The sequence below is a fragment of the Centroberyx affinis genome, unplaced genomic scaffold, assembly GCF_046629955.1.
Source record: "Centroberyx affinis isolate AG114_WGS23_722 - 3 ecotype Tasmania unplaced genomic scaffold, CSIRO-AGI_Caff_v1 ptg003413l_1, whole genome shotgun sequence".
NCBI classification, from domain to species: domain Eukaryota; kingdom Metazoa; phylum Chordata; class Actinopteri; order Beryciformes; family Berycidae; genus Centroberyx; species Centroberyx affinis.
Genome location: NW_027281391.1, coordinates 276012 through 294369, shown reverse-complemented (window position 1 = coordinate 294369; position 18358 = coordinate 276012). Strand labels below are relative to the sequence as shown.

Sequence of the window (18358 nt, the reverse complement as noted above, 5' to 3'; positions counted from 1 at the left end):
TGTATTTCTGCCTCTCCCACCATGTTGACATTTCAAACTAGCTAGCCCAACGAAAGAAATCTAACCGTCAGTAATTCTGTGCGTTTTATCGACGGACCAGCTAGTGGAATTCTCTGGGCCTGTAAGGATCTGTACTTGTTTGTTACCAGGAAGGGTAGTTTCTAAATTTGTTGAACCACTCCGTTTGACCAGTTTGACACACTAATCTCAACTGTCACGTGTCGCACTTTGTGTAAAAGTGTGTTGTCATTCCTTGATTTTCACCATCGATCGGTCATAAAGTTTCTATTTTTGAAGGGACTTTGCTCACCAGGAAGTGTTGCTCACCCTAAAAGCAAATGAGTGACGTGTGGGCCTCAAACTCCCTTCTTCCCCATCTGTGTGTGTGTGTGTGTGTAAAAAAACCTGTGACAGAGGATAAAAGGCCATGTGAAAGCTTCCCTGTGCAGACACTCCTCACTGATCAGACCTCAGCGGACAGAAACTACTGCAGCATAGGTACGAGCTTCCTTTTCATGCCTACAATTAATACATTTAATTCAAATTATATCACACTATAAACTCAATAACTGAAAACCTGTTGGCCTTAATCTGCCAGCATCTAAAAACACACTTTATGAAGGATAAACACATACCATGATCCCGTAAGCAAATATGTTTTTTTCCAAGACAAAACGTGTTTTAATAGAATAAACAAATAAACTAATAAAAAGCCAGGAAACAATGGATGCTTTTCTTTGTATTTGACAAATGATGTTCTCATATTTCTCTTGTAATCAAATTTTTGTATTCAAAAACATTATCCAAATCGATACCTGATGTGCATTGCTCAGTAATGATATTTGATCATATTTAATAGTAAGGCTTCCTATTAGAACAGCAATTATTGTGTGTGAATTTGGGTCACACTTTTAAAATAGTGGATATACAGTATTTTGGAATGAATCTCTTCAATTATTTCACTCAGCTTATTAATGCTATTTTCTAACTATTACACTGGCAGAAAGGAGTATTTTTTTAGGCTAATAAGTTACTGACCAGGCTACACAAGGAAAGCATCGCCCAACACTTCCTAATAATTAACTCACTTCTCTGTTACAGTTAAAGTACTGAGTGTTTCCTCTTCATGGTCACGATATTTGCCATGATATATATGATATATAGTACTGACAGTTGCCCTGTTTTATTGCCTCAAGGCTTTGATTATTCAGTATTCAGTAAACTGAGCTGTGGCCTAATCCAGACAAAAGATGTTGAAAGAAATATAGAAATTCAGTTGAACTGTAAGAACATTATCTATTTTCCAATGGTATGTAATTCTGGTGTTACGAAAGCATTTTATTGCTTATTGGGCAGTAGGTGACAGTAATCAGTCTACCAGTGACCATAACCGATAAAGTAGCAATAAGGAAGAACATAGATCAATATGGAAGAACATAGATCGATAAACTCTGATACAGCAGTATTGAGGGCAACAACGTAGTCTTGTGTCGTAGTCGTGCGCGCGTGTGTTTTATGATTCCTCTGTGCTACTTGCAGTGTGACTACCAGTAAGATCCAGCTGATAAGATACCTTGGCTTTACCAGTAAGGCCTCATAAGTCATGAGTCCATCAGAGGAGGTTTATGCAATATCAAGAAATCGTTTTTCAGTCGTTCATTCAGGCCTGATCATGACAATGATGTAAAAATGTGTTCATGCCCTGGTGATATGGCACTGTAACTTCTTCATCTATGTTCTCTATATTTTGTGATGAAAGTACATAGACATTCTGAAAGCTTTGTATTTTGTATTTGTATACTTTATTATCCCCATGGGGAAATTTGTCCTCTGCATTTGACCCATCCTATACACACACTAGGAGCAGTGGGCAGCCACAGTACAACGCCGGGGACCAACTCCAGTTCTTTTGCCAGTGCCTTGGTCAGGGGCACTGACAGGAGTATTAACCCTAACATACATGTCTTTGAGTGGTCAACACTATTACCAGTGTAGTAAACCCAGTTTTATTCACTGTTACCATAGACACAGGTTACAATATTTAAGGTGAAATATTCAACTTTATTATACTTGCAGTGTGGCCAGGGCAATAACCCCAAGTTCAAAACCGGAGGCACTGAATTTTATTTCCCTTTGGTTATGTATCAGACGGAGTCTCCTGTGTAACGAGGAAACTAGCAAACATGCCTTGTGATTGAAAGGGCCGCTTGATATTCCTTTAAAGAATTTGCAAGCAAACTAAATTAAAAACAAGCTAGGCATATGAATGAGGACAGCAAATTGAAACTTCTCATCTCTCTCACACTTCAACCGAAACCTGGGATCATTTCAGTATTACATCCTCGCTATATTTAGAGAACGTTAAAGCCCTCTCATGTTGTCCCTGCCAGTCCCTATGGTTAATGTGTTACTAAAACAAATGCCATTTGACCCATGTTTGTGCTTGTGTGTGTGTGAGTGTGTTCTACAATGAAACCCTACCCTTCACCATTGATTTTCCTATGACTTTAGACATAAACGCAAAATTGTACACCTAACCAAAATTCCCTAAAAGACAGAAAAAGAAGGTGTCATAGTGGTGTTGAGACCAAACCACTTACGTTCTAAATGAGTTAACTAAAAAACATTTCTTTTTTTAACAGTGTGAAATCACATTTACCAGCCAAGATGTGTTGCTCCGGCTTTCTCAAAATGATGATGTTCATCTTCAATGGCTGCATCTTTGTAAGTTGAAAAAGATTTCCATTGCCTCTGCTGTCCCATTCAGTTTCATGTAGACCCAGTCTAACAAGAAACCAGACTCAACTGTACACAGTAGAGTCAGTGTTGCATCAAAGAACGCTAGCCATTCCCTTTGGCTTTGTACAATATTCTGTTTTGTAGCTATTTGTCAGTGTATATTCAGTGATATCTAAGCTGCAGTTTCAACACATTCTAGATAATTCACAGGTTGAACTCTAGCTCAGCTGCTTGTGTTAATGACCTCTCATATCTCCAGGTCAAAATGTGACATTCCACCTCTTTATTACCTTTGGATATAAGAACAAGTATTTTTTAGCAAAGGATTCAGTGTAAAAAGTCTCATGTGGGACAGTTTTACTTTATTTATTCTTGCGTTGAATCTCTCACTATGAATTAATCTTACCATACCACTTCTAATTTCAACAATTTCCCTTTGCTATTGCCATTGCTTAACTCAAAACACAATAGCTCCCTTCCTCTCACCTCTGTCTCTCTGCTGTTCTCCCTCTACTCCCCCCCATGCTTTGTTGCAATGTCTCTCTATCCTCCCTCTCTCTCTGTCTCTCCTTACTGTATCCGCACTCTCTCCTTTCCCTGCTGTATTGTACCCATCATGCAGCTGGCAGGTGCAGCCGTCCTGGGTGTGGGGGTGTGGGTGAAGGTGGACAGCGCCTCTCTGCTGGGCCTGCTGGGAAGCCTGGAGGACGCTCCGGCCGGACTGGCCCAGCTGGCCAACGTGAGCTACCTGCTCATGACCGTGGGCGCCGTGCTGCTGGTCATCGGCTTCCTGGGCTGCTGCGGAGCCGTCAAGGAGAGCAGGTGTATGCTGCTGACGGTGAGCCACGTTTTAAAGGCCAAGAGTTACATAAAGTTTATAAAATGATGAAAAAATAATAATAAAATAATGGCACTCTTACAAAAACTTGCTATTGAATATTATTGAAGTTATCACCCATTTAACACCCATGGTTTGAAAACAGTAACATTTGATTGTATCTAGTCTTTTGTATGTTTCAAATCATATCGCACTTTTTGCCCCTAGTGTTTTGGAATGAAACCTTTCCACATCAAAGCTTATTTATGTTCACATCAGAAATGTGATATTTACAACATGATGCTTCAAGCAATTAAAAAAAAGAAGTATTAAGTAGTAATAAGTAATAAGAAGTAATAAGAATTTGGCTTTAACCTTAACGCTAGTCAGAATGTTTTGAGGTCTGTTCAAGGTAAATTTTCTTCTTGTGAGATAGTAAAGATGAACTTGACCTTATGATTCCTGTAAGCAGAAAGAACCACCTGTCAGCCAGTTTGGATAGAAACGGCAAATGCTGATAATTGAGTGTGAACTTGAACAATTAAAGTCTCTCTATGACCATATTTTTAATGTTTATTTCACCAGAGAAGTCGATGCTTTCTTATACATTGCTGGTATGGATGTGATTGCTCTGAACTGAGGGGAAGTTGTTGAATTGTTGAACATATAGCTTTAAGTTTGATCTCTACAATGTTTGATCCACCTTCTCTAACTACTCACTGTATTACTACTTACTTAATACTTCTTGTATCACTACATCAGCCACAGCCCTTCTCTCACTCTGTCGGTGCGCTATCTGAGACTTGGTGGTGTGGATATGAAAGGTTTCTCAGTGAGAGTGCTAATCCGGCATCATTTCTCCCCTCCAGTTCTTCATCATTGTGCTGATCATCTTCGTCGCTGAGGTTGCCGGAGCGGTGGTGATGCTGGTCTTCCAGGATTTGGTACGTGCTTCTCAATAACAAAACTTAGTTTTCCTCGGCAAGAACTGCAGTTGGTAGGAAATGTAGGAAGTACGATGACACAATATTTTCTGCCCATCTTTCTCAGGCTAATGAACTTCTTGTGGATCTGGAGGATGAAGTTAGAAAAGCCATCAGAAAGGACTATGGAAAGAGTGACAGCGTGACTTCTCTCTGGAATGCCACCATGGATGAGGTACTGTGTATTTTTTTAAAGTGAATCTTCTAATCCATAGAAACACTATTCATCCCTGTGATCACAGGAAATCACTTGACCCAGCAAACTGAGTTGAGAGGTAAATTGATAGAGAGGCCAGGGCCGCTTTAAGTATTCCCAGACAAAACTAGAACCTCCCCCAACACTGAACAATTCTTCAACTGTTACACCCAAAGATGTAATTTCTATCACTTTTAAAGTTAAATTGATTTCTTGACCCTGCAAACACACTCTTAGGACTTGGAATCAATCTCTATCTCTGTTAGTTTCATTGACAAGACGAAAAAAACATAATTGTCTAATGGTGGAAATCCCAGATACAGATCACCACCAAAATCTAATGAATTTGTGTATTTGTGGCTTCCTTCTAGTTCAAGTGCTGCGGATACAGGAACTACACAGACTTTATTAACTCCACTTTTTACATCGACCACGGCGGAAATTATTACCCAACCGCATGCTGTAATGCAACCATCACCATGGGTCCATGCAGTGACTCCGCAGCATCTTCTTCGGTATATGACCAAGTTACTGTTTGGTGTGTGTGTGTGTGTGTGTAGCTCAATGCATGTTAACAACAAAACCATGAATCCTGATGTAGCCTAACAGTCATTCCCATAAGCCTGATAAAGCCTGTTGTTTCTCTTCCAGATGATTGACGGGTGCTTTGAAAAGCTGCTGCAGCTGATAGAGGACAACGCTGTGATCATTGCGGCCGTGGCGCTGGCCATCGCTGCTCTTGAGGTACAGAAAACTCTGCTCACAGGGTTCTTTAAGTTTCTCAACCCACTGACTTCATACAGTAGTCTGTGTATGTGACTACACAGCTCCTTTGATAGAATGAAACCTGAATGAAATATCTTCAACTTGTTGCTCTATACTTGTTTTATCCCTCATGTTGTCGGCAAATCTAGGTTACATCCTTTATGCTCATGAGTGAAATTTGACAGCGGATTGCCTATTAAAAAATAATTACCTGAATATATGATCCTGGTAAATCCAATGCTGAAACTGTGACTATATACAAAACATCATAACACATCTATCATTACCCAATAAGAATAACTTCTTACTCATATATAACTCATATGTTTGCATTTTTCCTCACAATATACCACTGCTGTTCAATTTAAACACATAATTAGACATAAAACCAATATCTTATAAGACTGTAGCAGACCGCTACTAGACTGTGTTCTATGTTCTTAGTCACAAATGACCTTTAGGTTACGGTTTATCGTTTATTTGGGAAATTTTTACTAATTTTGTTAAGATTGTCAGTTTCCTTGCTTCTTAATATGATCATAATATGGTCATATTATTGTCTTAATATGACCAATGGATTGTGTTTTTTTAATGTCACGCCAGGGGCTTTCCCTATCAGAGAAAGCTTCAAGTTCCATCATAGTCAGGATCAAACTCTTCTTCAGAGTCTCAGATCTCTATTCAGTGTTATCCTCCTCTCTCCTCTCTATGTCAGTATATCACGATCAAGGAGCTCTCTTGGCCAATGAGCCGCTATTTGGAAGCTGTCTGACGCTTCTGCAGAGGAAAATGCAGACAAGGCCCTGAACAAGCTGTACTTCTGTGCCTGAACACAGCGGGATAACTGTGTGAACCCACAAGGCCATGCTATCTCTTTTCTTTGTGAGAAAAAAACACTAGCTCTGGTAATCACAGTATGTGGGGATATTTCAATGATGGGGAGAAAAGATAGCAGAGCGAGAAACTGTGTGTGTGTGTGTGTGTGTGTGTGTGTGTGTTTGAGAGAGAGACTCTGCAAGCCTGTTCGTCTCTCCCTCAAAATAAGTTCAACAACCAATATTCTAGTCAAATCACAGTCAATATTGTTGTCACAAAATATGACAGAAATCAATAGTGATAATAGGATTTTATGAGCTTGTAAACCCTGTGCTGACGCTATCATGACGCCTTATGCCTTATATAAAAAATAATGATGCATTTATTACATAATAAACATGAAAATGGGTCAGTTTTGACATATCATAGGAAGGATAAGCCATGTAAGTGCCCAGTCCTTTCACAACATTGTAAATCAACGATAAATAACCTGCAGGCTTTATCTCAGCTTGTTGTGTAGAACGCTTAGTGATCATGTGACCTGTTGTCGTTACAGATTGCAGCCATGGTGGTTTCAATGGTCCTCTACAAGCAGATTGGCAGCAAGGCATGATGTGTGCTGTTTGTCCTGGGTCAGGATCACAACATAGTAACTGGTGGGAAAATGTTTGGAGCCTGTTCTCTATGCATAGGGTTCGGGTCAATTCACTTTTTGGTGATTCAGAATATACCCAAAACCTTTTGTGTTGTTGGAATGTTGAGCATTAAAAATCAAAGGAGGTGAATGTGTGTTTTCTTAGCCTCAGCGCTGTGTCTGTACACATTTATTCTGTGATTTATTTATGATGTTTTATGATAGCTGTGTTTGTGCTGCAAACTGAAGATGATAAAGTGTAATGATGCACAGTGTGGAGAAGGATCTGCATAACTTGTGTCAGAAAGCGTTGCATACTGCACAATCATCCCTCACCCTCACTGCAGTAATATGATGCATTTATTTTTTGTATGTCTGATATTGAAATAATAAATATCACACATATCTTGACTTTTTCTTTTATTTCCAAGTTGATTGATTTTCTCCTCTGACCAGAGTGCTGCATGTGATCCATTCCATGTAAATGCTTTGTACATGCAGGCACACAGAGAAATGCACACACACACACACACACGTAACACATACACAAAATATAATTACAGTTATATGTTGTTTTTTGTGATTAAATGCTTTTTTTTATAATTTTATTTCAATGTACTTGATTGCTGGACTGATTGAGCATTCTGTCAACTCTGTGACATCACAATTAACCACAGAATCCTAGTCAGTAGATTCTGGCACCAGTACCAGCCACAACAGAGAAGACACATCAAAAGACAACACACCCAACAACACTGAGACTTTTGAAGAGAAATATTTCAGCTTTGGTGATTCAGATTCAGTTCAAACCGTTAACATGCCTCCGCCACATCGTGGCCCTGAGTCTGTGCTGCAGACTAAGTCTCTGTGCGCTCTCACATCCAGGAGAGACCCAGGTGAGTCTGAAATCCAGCAAACATCTGCAGTACCTATGTTGATCCACACAATTTATCAGGCAGGATGGGCATTAACCTATGTGAGAATTACAGGTTAGTCCCTTAGTTATAGCTGTGATTCTGTTGTTTGTGATCTGGGTCTGTGTCCTCACCACAGAAAAACCACATCATACAATATTACAGCTATTCATCACATGCAGCAAACAAGCTAATGGCTCCATGCATGGCCTTTCCCTGTTCATAGGCCGAGCTGTAAGGCACAGCGAACCCAGCAAGCTCCCGGTGCAGGAGGCTGGAGCGGAGAGGAAGAGGAGGAGTAAGAGGAAGGCCAGCCGTAAGTGCAGCCAAGAGGAGGAAGGAGCCAAGAAGAAGAGAAGTGGGGAAGCCCAGCACAACCAGCACTGCATTGGCACCCATTTGACCCGCGACTTGGAAAACCTCCTCCAGTATATTTGTAACTTATGTCTGTCCTGTAGGTGGCTATAAAACACATTGCAGTGGACCAAGTGATCCGCACACCAGTGGTGAGTTTTCTTCCTATCAACAGAAAAAAGTTTCAATTAGGCTACAATCCTGATTTGTTTCATGACCCATTCCACTGAAAAACACAATTTTCCAGCATTTGCATGATTATGTGGCATATGGGCTGTATATTGGCTTGAATAAATATTGAGAACTGGGGTTTGTGAAGACCAAATCCTCATTTTCACAATCGGCTTATAACTGAGTGAAATTCTTGTCGTATGTTTCATCAAGAATTTAATCAAATATCATCGGTTGCATTTTTTTCCCACCTTTCCTGGTCCAAGCTGAGGAATCTATAATGAAGCGGTCTGCTAAACAGACACTAAATCTACTTTTAGGTGACTTAAAGCCACCAACACAGGTCTTAAATTGACAGCAGTTTTCTAGGATCTGAAAATACAAGAGTATATTTATGTTTATTATAATATGTAGTAATCTTCTTTAAATTCGGGACGTTCATCTCAATTTCAGAGTCTGATTTAATTTTTCATTTTATCGGCCTGCTCAGGGTAATTTTTCTTGTTTGTTTTCTCCGTCTTTTAGTGTCTGAACGGACAGATCGTTTCCCCTGGAGGTCTTGCTGCTGTACAAAGTCGGAGGTGAACCAGGATCACCCGGCCAAAACGCGGCTGTGACCCTGCTAGACCACTATGAACTGGACCAGGAGCTGATCTTGGTCATGGAAAGACCTGCGCCCTGCATGGACCTGTTTGATTACGTTAAGGAGAGCGGTGGCTCCCTGCAGGAGCACGAGGCCAAGGTAGGAGCGTGGAAGAATAGATGTTTGGGTGGTGTGTGTGTGTGTGTGTGTGTGTGTGTGTGTGTGTGGTGTCCGTAGAAGTGCAGTCCAGGCTGTGATAGCATTCCCTCTGAGCTCTCCCCTCTCCCTCCCTCCCTCTCTCTCTCACTCTCAGATCCTCCTGAGGCAGCTGGTTGAAGCGATGCTGGAGATCCACGGCAAAGGCGTCACTCATGGAGACATAAAGTTTGAAAACCTGCTTGTGGAAACTGGCTCCCGCACTCCACGACTCAGGCTGATCGACTTCGGCTGCGGCTCCTTCCTGGAAGAAGGATTATGCACGAGCTTCTTCGGTACGCTGCCCGGCTTCTGTTCGTGTTCTTCGCTCTTTCTCTATCTCTTTTTCCCTCCCTCCATCTCTCACTCTCGGTGTGTCTGTGTGTTCTAGGCACCGTCGACTACACCCCACCTGAGTGGTACGCCTGCAGGTGCCACAGCGCCACTACGACCACGGTGTGGCAGCTCGGAGTCTTGCTCTACGGCACCTTGACCGGGTACTTCCCCTTCAGCTCCACCATGGGGATCCTCTTTAAACGACCTGTCATCAAGGGCGAGCTGTCACAGCGTAAGGCACGCACGCACACACACACACACACATACACACACCTTTGATACACACCTCATGTATTCATCTTTGATTCCTGTCTTTCTCTCCAGATTGCCAGAATTTTTTGCGGAGCTGCCTGGCTAAAAATCCCAAAAGCCGCCCCACCCTGGAGAGCCTGCTGCAGCACCCCTGGCTGCGCTGACCCACCCTTTGTGTGTCAGTCAGGTTTTACATTGCTGCAGCAATATAAACTGTAAAAACCCATGTGACCACCTCCAGTCTTCTTTCTTGATGAAAGCCTCAGTATGACAATGCAGCATTTGGGTCAGAAACTCCCTGCTATTCCAATGTTAACCAGATGATGACGGTTACACTCAGATGTGTTGTTCCTATTTACTGCTACATGCAGGGTTGAGAGTTTTCCGTCACTACTATGGTGCTCCAGTTTCTTTCCACAGTCCAAATTATGCAGGTCAGATGAATTGAAGACTCTAAATTGCCCATAGGCCTGAGAGTGTTTGTGTGTAGTATGGTGATACATATGATCTACTACAGTATATGATGTATAGCATGTACTATATGATGTAATATGATGTAGAATGTATATGATATGTGTATATGTATGTATGTATATATACACACACATATATACACACACACACACACACACACACATATATATATGTATGATGTAGTATTGTATATGATGGTATTTAAAGCCCTTTGAGACTTGACTGTGATGAAGGCCTACACAGTATAAATAAAACAAGACTAGACTAGACCAGACTAGACTAGACTAGACTGTAGCCCTTTTCACACACAGAACCTATAAGTTGTCATTTTGTGCTTGTTATTCCCCTCTTCTCCCAACTTTTCTGTCTCTTTCCACTGTGAACTAATGTGTCTAATGATGCAGAAATACCATCAAAATAATCTTTGAATGGACATTTCCCCAGAATGCTTGGACTCCAGGGGAGAAATTAAAAGTCTGCTTTTAATTTTTGATGAGTTTTGTACATATCCTTTCATGTCATCCAATCTACAAAAATACAGCAATAAAATGAAATGCAGTATGAATTTAAACAATCATACAAGACAAGCAAGCACTGAAACATTAACATTTCTGGATTATGTCATTTGGTTTCCGCAAAATAGCTAGAGCTGGTATTGAAATTTCCACTTTCATCCACAAGTTGCATTGCTCTATCAGTAAGAGTCAATATACAAATATTTTGGGGGTTTCTGACTCTGTGCCAGACTGCTGAAGGTGAAGAGGAATTTTGAAAAGTAATCACACTAGGCAACAGGCCTCTCAGCACTCGGTAACAGTAAACTCCCACTTGTATTTAGCACTTTGTCTAGTTGCTGTGCAGTCAACTCAGAGTCAACTCAGAGTTCTGATATTTCTGAAGCAACAGGCCCTTCAAGCCTGAACAGACTGTTGTGCTATTTCTCATTTTTGTATCTTATTTTATTTCCACCCAGCCCACAGCAGCCTGTGTGTTTCTGGGTCTTTGTTCTGTGTGTTGCTGCAGGTGTGGCAGCCAGTAGCACACTTAGCAAAGTTAATAGGGTTGACACCTTAAACTAAAGTAAACAAGGGACAGCTAATGAAACTGCATTGGGGAATAGGAAGACATGCTGTCAGTATTTCATTTCCTTTAAATCACAATGTGCAATGTGCGCACAAGGAATTTGACCCGGTTAATCGGTGCTGACACATTACAAGATAGTTACACAGCACAGGATTGGCACAGCGTGTGCAGGAGCTCAAGACATAATGTATGACAGCAGACTGAACATCAACACTAAGCTTATATTCCAAGCCAGAGAAATGGTCCAGTGTTGCAGCATTGGCTTCGTTGTAGCAGCAGTTTAGTCACAGATGTGCACAGTGCAGATAGTTGATGGTCTGAATAATTTATATCAGTGTCCGTGTGCAGAGTAGCAGGGTCAGTCCGTATGTCAGTGTGTGTGTGTGTGTGTGTGTGTGTGGTCTACTGCCTCACATACCTGGCATCATCTTTGTGACTACAGTGGTTTCTCTAACTGTCCTTGTAACTGCAAATGCATTGTAGATGCGACTATGCTGCATTTCTTTAAGTCTGTATTTGTCTGGGACCTCAAGTTTAAAGATGAACCCAAAGGATGCTGTCAGGTTAGATATCTATTCAGTGTTCTCATGGCGGATGCATGTATTTCCTACATGGCTATTTCCTATATGACCAACTGCCATGAACATGCCTCATTAAACTGACTAAAATAACTAAAATAATGGATAGATCTATTTCCATGTGATTTTGATAGTACACTGTGGATTCTAATGTAAAATAATGGAACAGTAGAATCTTCTGCAAACTGCAATCAAACACCAAAACTTTAGAAGTAGGCGGGAGTGACTTGCCCACCACCTACACACACAAACACACACAATTGCTTACTCAATATTGAATCTCCATTTGATGATTGAGTGGGAGGATCGTGTGTGCATGAGTATGTGTGCATGTGTTTGTGTGTGTGATTGTGTGTGTATGTCTGCACTTGTATGCGAGTATGGGGCGCCGAATGTAAACGACATACTACAATTTTCTAGCAGATATATTTTTAATATTCAGCTCACTTTCCTCACATTTAGCTCATTTTCCTCACATTTAAGACAGAAATTCATGTAAAACATGTTATATGTAAACGTTAACAATATGTTTATATGTAAATAATAAATGTTAAACCTTAAATCTAAATGTTAAATCTAAATGTTAAATCTAAATGTTAAATGTTAAATGTAAATATTAAATCTAAATGTAAATATTAAATGTTAAATCTAAATGTTAAATCTAAATATTAAATCTAAATGTTAAAAGTTAAATCTAAATGTTAAATGTTAAATCTAAATGTTAAATCTAAATGTTCCGAAAATATGCAAATTGCCCACGCCCCTTGCAGTAGCGTCAAAAAGCGCGCACAGCCCCACACTGACCATGGATCTGTCGGTGAAAGGACAATTTCAAACATGGCCAGTTCTCTCCAATTAGAAGATATCAAACGCGCAGTGGTGGCAGCAAGCCCCCAGGAACAGCTCTGGGCTGTGCGGCGATTTTGGCGTAGTGACCAAGCTCGGTATTGCAAGTCACGTGACGCCATGGGGCCCAAAAATACTTTTTCCCATAGACACACATGGGAAAAGAAACGCCTGTAAAACTCCGGGGAAAAAAATTCTGGGTATCGCACAAAGTCAAAACAGAGTCTTTGAATTATCATTTTTTAAATCATTGGGTCCATTTTTCTTTGGAAGCCACCAAGAGCCATATAAAGCTGTATTTTCTGGAGCTCCGTGAACGCGCCTCTAGGCCACAGGAACGCTCCATGCGCATTCATCGCTTCTACTTCCACTGTTGACAAGCTATACAGCTATCTGATTGTTAGCGGAGGCTTTTAGCTGAATGTGATCAAACTAGATCACATTAAACTCAACCTACACGTCCGCCGACACTTGGGTTTAACAGGCAAGACTTCAGAACAATAACGGATGGTTTCTATTTTGTTTTTCTCTCTTGATTAAGTAGGTCACTTGCAAGCTAGCTAATGTTATAACATTGCTTTAGTTAACCAGCTACATGCAGTATGCAGTTCTATGCACCTACTTACTATTGTATATTTATTTACATCTCAAAATTATCCGTTTACAGACTATGTTGACTACCACCTCAACATCAGTGAGGTAGAGTCATACTATAATACAGCTACAGTAGAAAATAGTAGAGTTGTAGTAGAAGAGAACAGAGTCATAGTACAAGACATAACGTCTGTCATGGTAGAAGGTATTAATCAATACAAGAATGCAGAAGTAGCCTAATAATCTTCCCAGTTAACAGTTACTAACCAGTTAATGAGGGTCAACGAGAGGAGTTCTGCCAAGAGAAACTAACCAAGAACAGACATCCCTTGTAGGAATCATAGGTAGAAATGCCTCTTTTGAGCAGACATTAACGTTGCACAAATCTATAATATAGCTAGAGTTAGCAAACAATTTCCCTACAATATCAAGTAGGCTAACGCTAAGCATATCTATTAACAAAGTTGCACAGCCTGTGTTAGCCTAGTAGCTAGCTAGGCTATACCTTCGTAGTAGCTACTACACCACGACCGAAATCGCATTTACCAAACGTCTAAACACTGATAAATCGATTAAAAGTTCCCTGAGCAAATGTAACGTTACCTGTTAGCTGAGAGTAACTCAAATGCTGGGAGCTGCTGGCAGCTGTCGGGACCTTGATTGGGACTGTCGGGAAGTGAACTGCTCCTCTTCTCTCTCTGACAGGTCCTTACTGCTGATAGTATTCAATCAATCAATCAACTTTTTTCTCGAAATATTCTGACTTTATTCTCGAAATATTTTGACTTTATTCTCAAAATCTGAGATTTTTTTTTTTACAGTGGCCCTAAAACGCTGTCGTAGGTTCCTGGCACCGTGCTCCATTACAGCGGTCCGTTCGCTGACTTTGGGCGATTGTGTCGAGACTTGACAGCGAGGACGATCTCAGGGCACATCCACTTCTTAAAGATAATGTGCGATTTTGGCCACTTGTTCTAAATGTGGCGCTGATGAGCCGAACACACATCGGCGGGCCATGTTAGGTAGCACTGAAGAAGAAGAAGCTTTGTGTGTGAATTGACACACAACAGCGGAATATTTGTTTCAAAAATCCGTACGAAAACCCAAGCAGCTCAAGCATGTCCTTCGATCCACAAATGTAGATTCGCCAGTTCGCAAGCCAAGCTTTCGATTTGTAAATGTGAACATTGGAAAGAGATCTGAAAATGTTATTTGCATTTGTGAATATAATTTTTTTTCATTCAAATGATGATTTACGAAACACGAGTTGAGAGGTGTTTGCGTGTGGATGGTACAAACACATTTATGGATTATACCTATGAACACAAATTGAGAGGTGTTTGCGTGTGGATGGTAAAAATAATTGTGGATTATACCTACGAACACAAATTTAGAGGTGTTTGCGTGTGGATGGTAAAAATAATTGTGGATTATACTTTTGTGTTTGTTTTTTATTGATAGAAATCTACCTCCATAACCGCACGTTTGATCAGAAGACTGCACCTCTGTCAGATTTGTCTGAAAAATCCACAAATAAATGCAACCGAATCCACACGTGTCTGGTGATTTGTGAATGCAGATTCAACAACCTGTCTTCCTTCCTCTGAAACATGCCTTCTGAGTGGCTCCAACAGAACTTGACATGGCTAGTCAATTAGCTAGCTAGCTAGATTGGATGGGTTTCCTTTTTTGAGCTAACGTTACCTTTCTCACTTAACTTAGGGTAACATAAACGTTAACTAACTATATATCACAACTTCACTTACTGATCTCAGTGATGTAACGTTTACATTGCTGGTGGCAAAGCTGGAAGTGCCTGTGGGCACCACTGGTGTGGAGACCTGAAACAAGAGCCCACATTTTAAATGTCAGATATAACGTTAGCGGCAAAGCCTCTGGTACTTGACTTAATGTAGTGAGCGATCGAGCTAGCCATCTGGGAAAGTTATCCACATATTAACTACAGCACAGGCTTCATAGAGTGGTCAGTTTTGTTACCGGTACCTACCGGCTAACGTTAAGTTAACTTTCTGAATCATAGCTACAGAAAGTCCTTACAGTGGATCACAAAACCTTAGCTAGCATCTGAGTCACACTGACGAACGTTAGCTAGCTGGGTAGGTTAGCTAATAGTAACGCCCTCCCTCCAGAATGCATTAAGAAGTTAAAATTAAGACTAGTTAACTTACCGTTAATGGTGTGGAAGGTACTGGTGGCACTGCAGTGGAGTGCAGCCCGCACACCTGCCACAACTACGCGTTCCATATCTTCTAATTGGAGAGAACTGGCCATGTATGAAATTATCCTTTCACCAACAGATCCATGGTCAGTGTGGGGCTGTGCGCACTTTTTGACGCTACTGCAAGGGGCGTGGGCAATTTGCATATTTTCGGAACGTTTAGATTTAACATTTAGATTTAACTTTTAACATTTAGATTTAATATTTAGATTTAACATTTAACATTTAGATTTTACATTTAACATTTAGATTTAAGGCTTAACATTTATTATTTACATATAAACATTGTTAACATTTACATATAACATGTTTTACATGAATTTCTGTCTTAAATGTGAGGAAAATGAGCTGAATATTCAAAATATATCAGCTAGAAAATTGTAGTATGTCGTTTACATGAGCCCCATGTGCAAGTGCATATCACATGAACACACGCACACACACAAGACAAAGGAGATAACAGGGGACCAGGGTTCATACGCAGGTCTGAAAAGTATAAAAGAAGTACAGAACATGATTTAGATATTTTTAAAAGTATAGAAAATCATAAGAAGGTTTGGGGAAAGTCTGGAAACTCACCACAATGAATTGCCTGGCCTTGAGAGAGACTATGTGCACCGGCCTTACAATAGTTTATAGTTGCAGGTCTAAAGCAGTGATCATTAAAGTCTACAATCTGTAAAAGTTTAAGTTTATAGAGCTGGAATTTAGCAATGGAAATATGCAGGCCCCTGGGTGATGCTATCCCCCTTCTCAGCGCAAATTATTAAATGCATGAATAAAAATGTATGGGGAAACAACAGAATGGTTTATGGGCCCACGCTATTAAACAAATTGCCCTCTGCTCTCAGCTATTTCTAATGGAGATCTATTTCAACAGAGGAGAAGCTATTCCACCCTGAAGACCCACCCATGTGGAATATTATGTTATATTAAAAAATCTCTCATAGTGAAAAAACTGCAGTACATATACATTATGAGAGTCAAGCACATTAGGCATTAAACCCTGGGCATTAGGGCGATGCATCCGATGGGCGATGTGCAGTCTGTTTTGATTACACAGAATGATAAAAAATGGAAACAGAGAAAATCTGTGTTTCCATTTTTTATCTTCTCAGACATCAATAATTCCACTAAAACACACACAAAACAGTATCTCCCTTTGTGTTTTACATGTGTACTCAAGCAACAACTACTCATGTAATTTCATTATGTGCCTTTGATCATCCAACTTTTACCTTTCTGAAAAAGAGGCACAATAACAGTCTTAGTTATTGTTACTGGGACAAGATTGAATTGTGTAGGTTTTGTGTGGTTATTTTGTTAAATAAATCAAATTTAGTCATCTTTACAGTATCATACTATACTATGCTATGCTATGCTATACTATACTATACTATACTATACTATACTATATACTATATTGTACTACTGTACTCTAATGTGCTATACTATATGTACTATGCTATACTATACTGTACTATATTATATTGTACTGAACTGTACTATACTATACTATACTATACTATACTATGCTGTATAGTGTACTGCACTGTAGTGTACTGTGCTGCCGTGTACTGAACTGTACTGTACTGCATTGTGCTGTACTGTGCTGTATACTATATTATACTATACTATACTAAACTGTGCTATACTTTATACTATACTATCCATCTCAAGTCAACATGTAAATGAATGCACTTTGCGCCCGAGACCATGTGATTCTTATCAATAGAGTCCGGAGGTGAAGTGATCATGACTAAAAAGGAGGTTTTCTTGAGAATAAATGAAATGACCATGAGTAAGAAGGAAGGAAGAATTCTTCCATTACAGATTTTGTAAAGAAAGAAGAAAAAAAAGCCTCATTGCTGGTTTAGTATCTGTGGCTGAAGATGTTATTGGAGGACAGCAGGAGGTAATGCTTTGTGAACTGTGCCCTCTGGTGGACAAAACATATATCTGAAGCCAGAGGAAGCCAATTCTCTCATAATGATCCTGAACACATTCTCCATTATATATATCTCTTATCCTGTAAAGCTGGTACCACTGACATATACCCCACCAATCAGTGTGTGTGAATGTCTCAGGTCATTGTAAGTGAGACACTCCAGACCAAACAGCCCATGTCCTTCTGGGAACTTTTCCCCGAGTCATTTACCTCTCTTTTTGCTGCATCATAACTTTTAGTGGTGCCTCTGGGAAATATAGATGGAGAAAAGGCAATAGTGAAAAGTGCCTCTTAACACCTAGGTCCCCATGAGAAACCCAAACACCTTTACTATTGTAACACTGACGGCCAGTCAGCCGGTTGACCACAAACAGGCAGTGAGTGTGTGATCAGGTCACGGGTGAGAGAGCCCACAGCAGTCTAATGGCGTTATGATGGGTCATCACAGGACAGGCTGGGGGGAATAAACAGATAGGATCGTGCTGTTTACACAGAGAACATAAACTCATTATTACTTTATAGCCAGAGGTAATAGGAACACCTTGCTGAATAGAAAGAGTTTCACTGTTGATTAACTAACAGTTTTAGAGCTACAGCAGTCTTTGTGAAGCCATGGTTTGGGACCCAGAATGAGTTGAGAGTAGGTCATATTTTGTAATTTTTTTAATAAGCTGGGATCCCAGGCCAGCAGCAGGTTTACTCTCTTTTGGTCAGTGGTTGGGAAAATAGAATTGCCCCTGATCTGCAGGATTTGGGATATATCTGTACACAGTCCACATGTTTCATCAAAGTGTTTTATTTACTCAAATTCCCTTTGTGCATGTTTTGATATCCATATTGT

The 18358-nt window shown here is 40.2% G+C and overlaps 1 protein-coding gene across 1 annotated transcript; it reads left to right on the top strand.

The window, feature by feature from the left end:
* Window positions 1-2651: 2651 nt before the first annotated feature.
* Window positions 2652-6929, top strand: LOC139660892 (tetraspanin-1-like). The gene is made up of 7 exons (XM_071539160.1): window positions 2652-2724; window positions 3362-3577; window positions 4426-4500; window positions 4607-4714; window positions 5107-5250; window positions 5387-5479; window positions 6873-6929. The coding sequence occupies exons 1-7, from the start codon at window positions 2668-2670 to the stop codon at window positions 6927-6929; spliced, it is 750 nt and encodes a 249-aa protein (XP_071395261.1). The 5' UTR covers window positions 2652-2667.
* Window positions 6930-18358: the final 11429 nt, after the last annotated feature.

Coding starts and splice junctions, on each gene's coding strand:
- LOC139660892 (XM_071539160.1), top strand. CDS start 2,668: ATGTGTTGCTCCGGCTTTCTCAAAATGATGATGTTCATCTTCAATGGC. Junction 2,725..3,361: donor TCTTCAATGGCTGCATCTTT/GTAAGTTGAAAA, acceptor CCCATCATGCAG/CTGGCAGGTGCAGCCGTCCT. Junction 3,578..4,425: donor GCAGGTGTATGCTGCTGACG/GTGAGCCACGTT, acceptor TCTCCCCTCCAG/TTCTTCATCATTGTGCTGAT.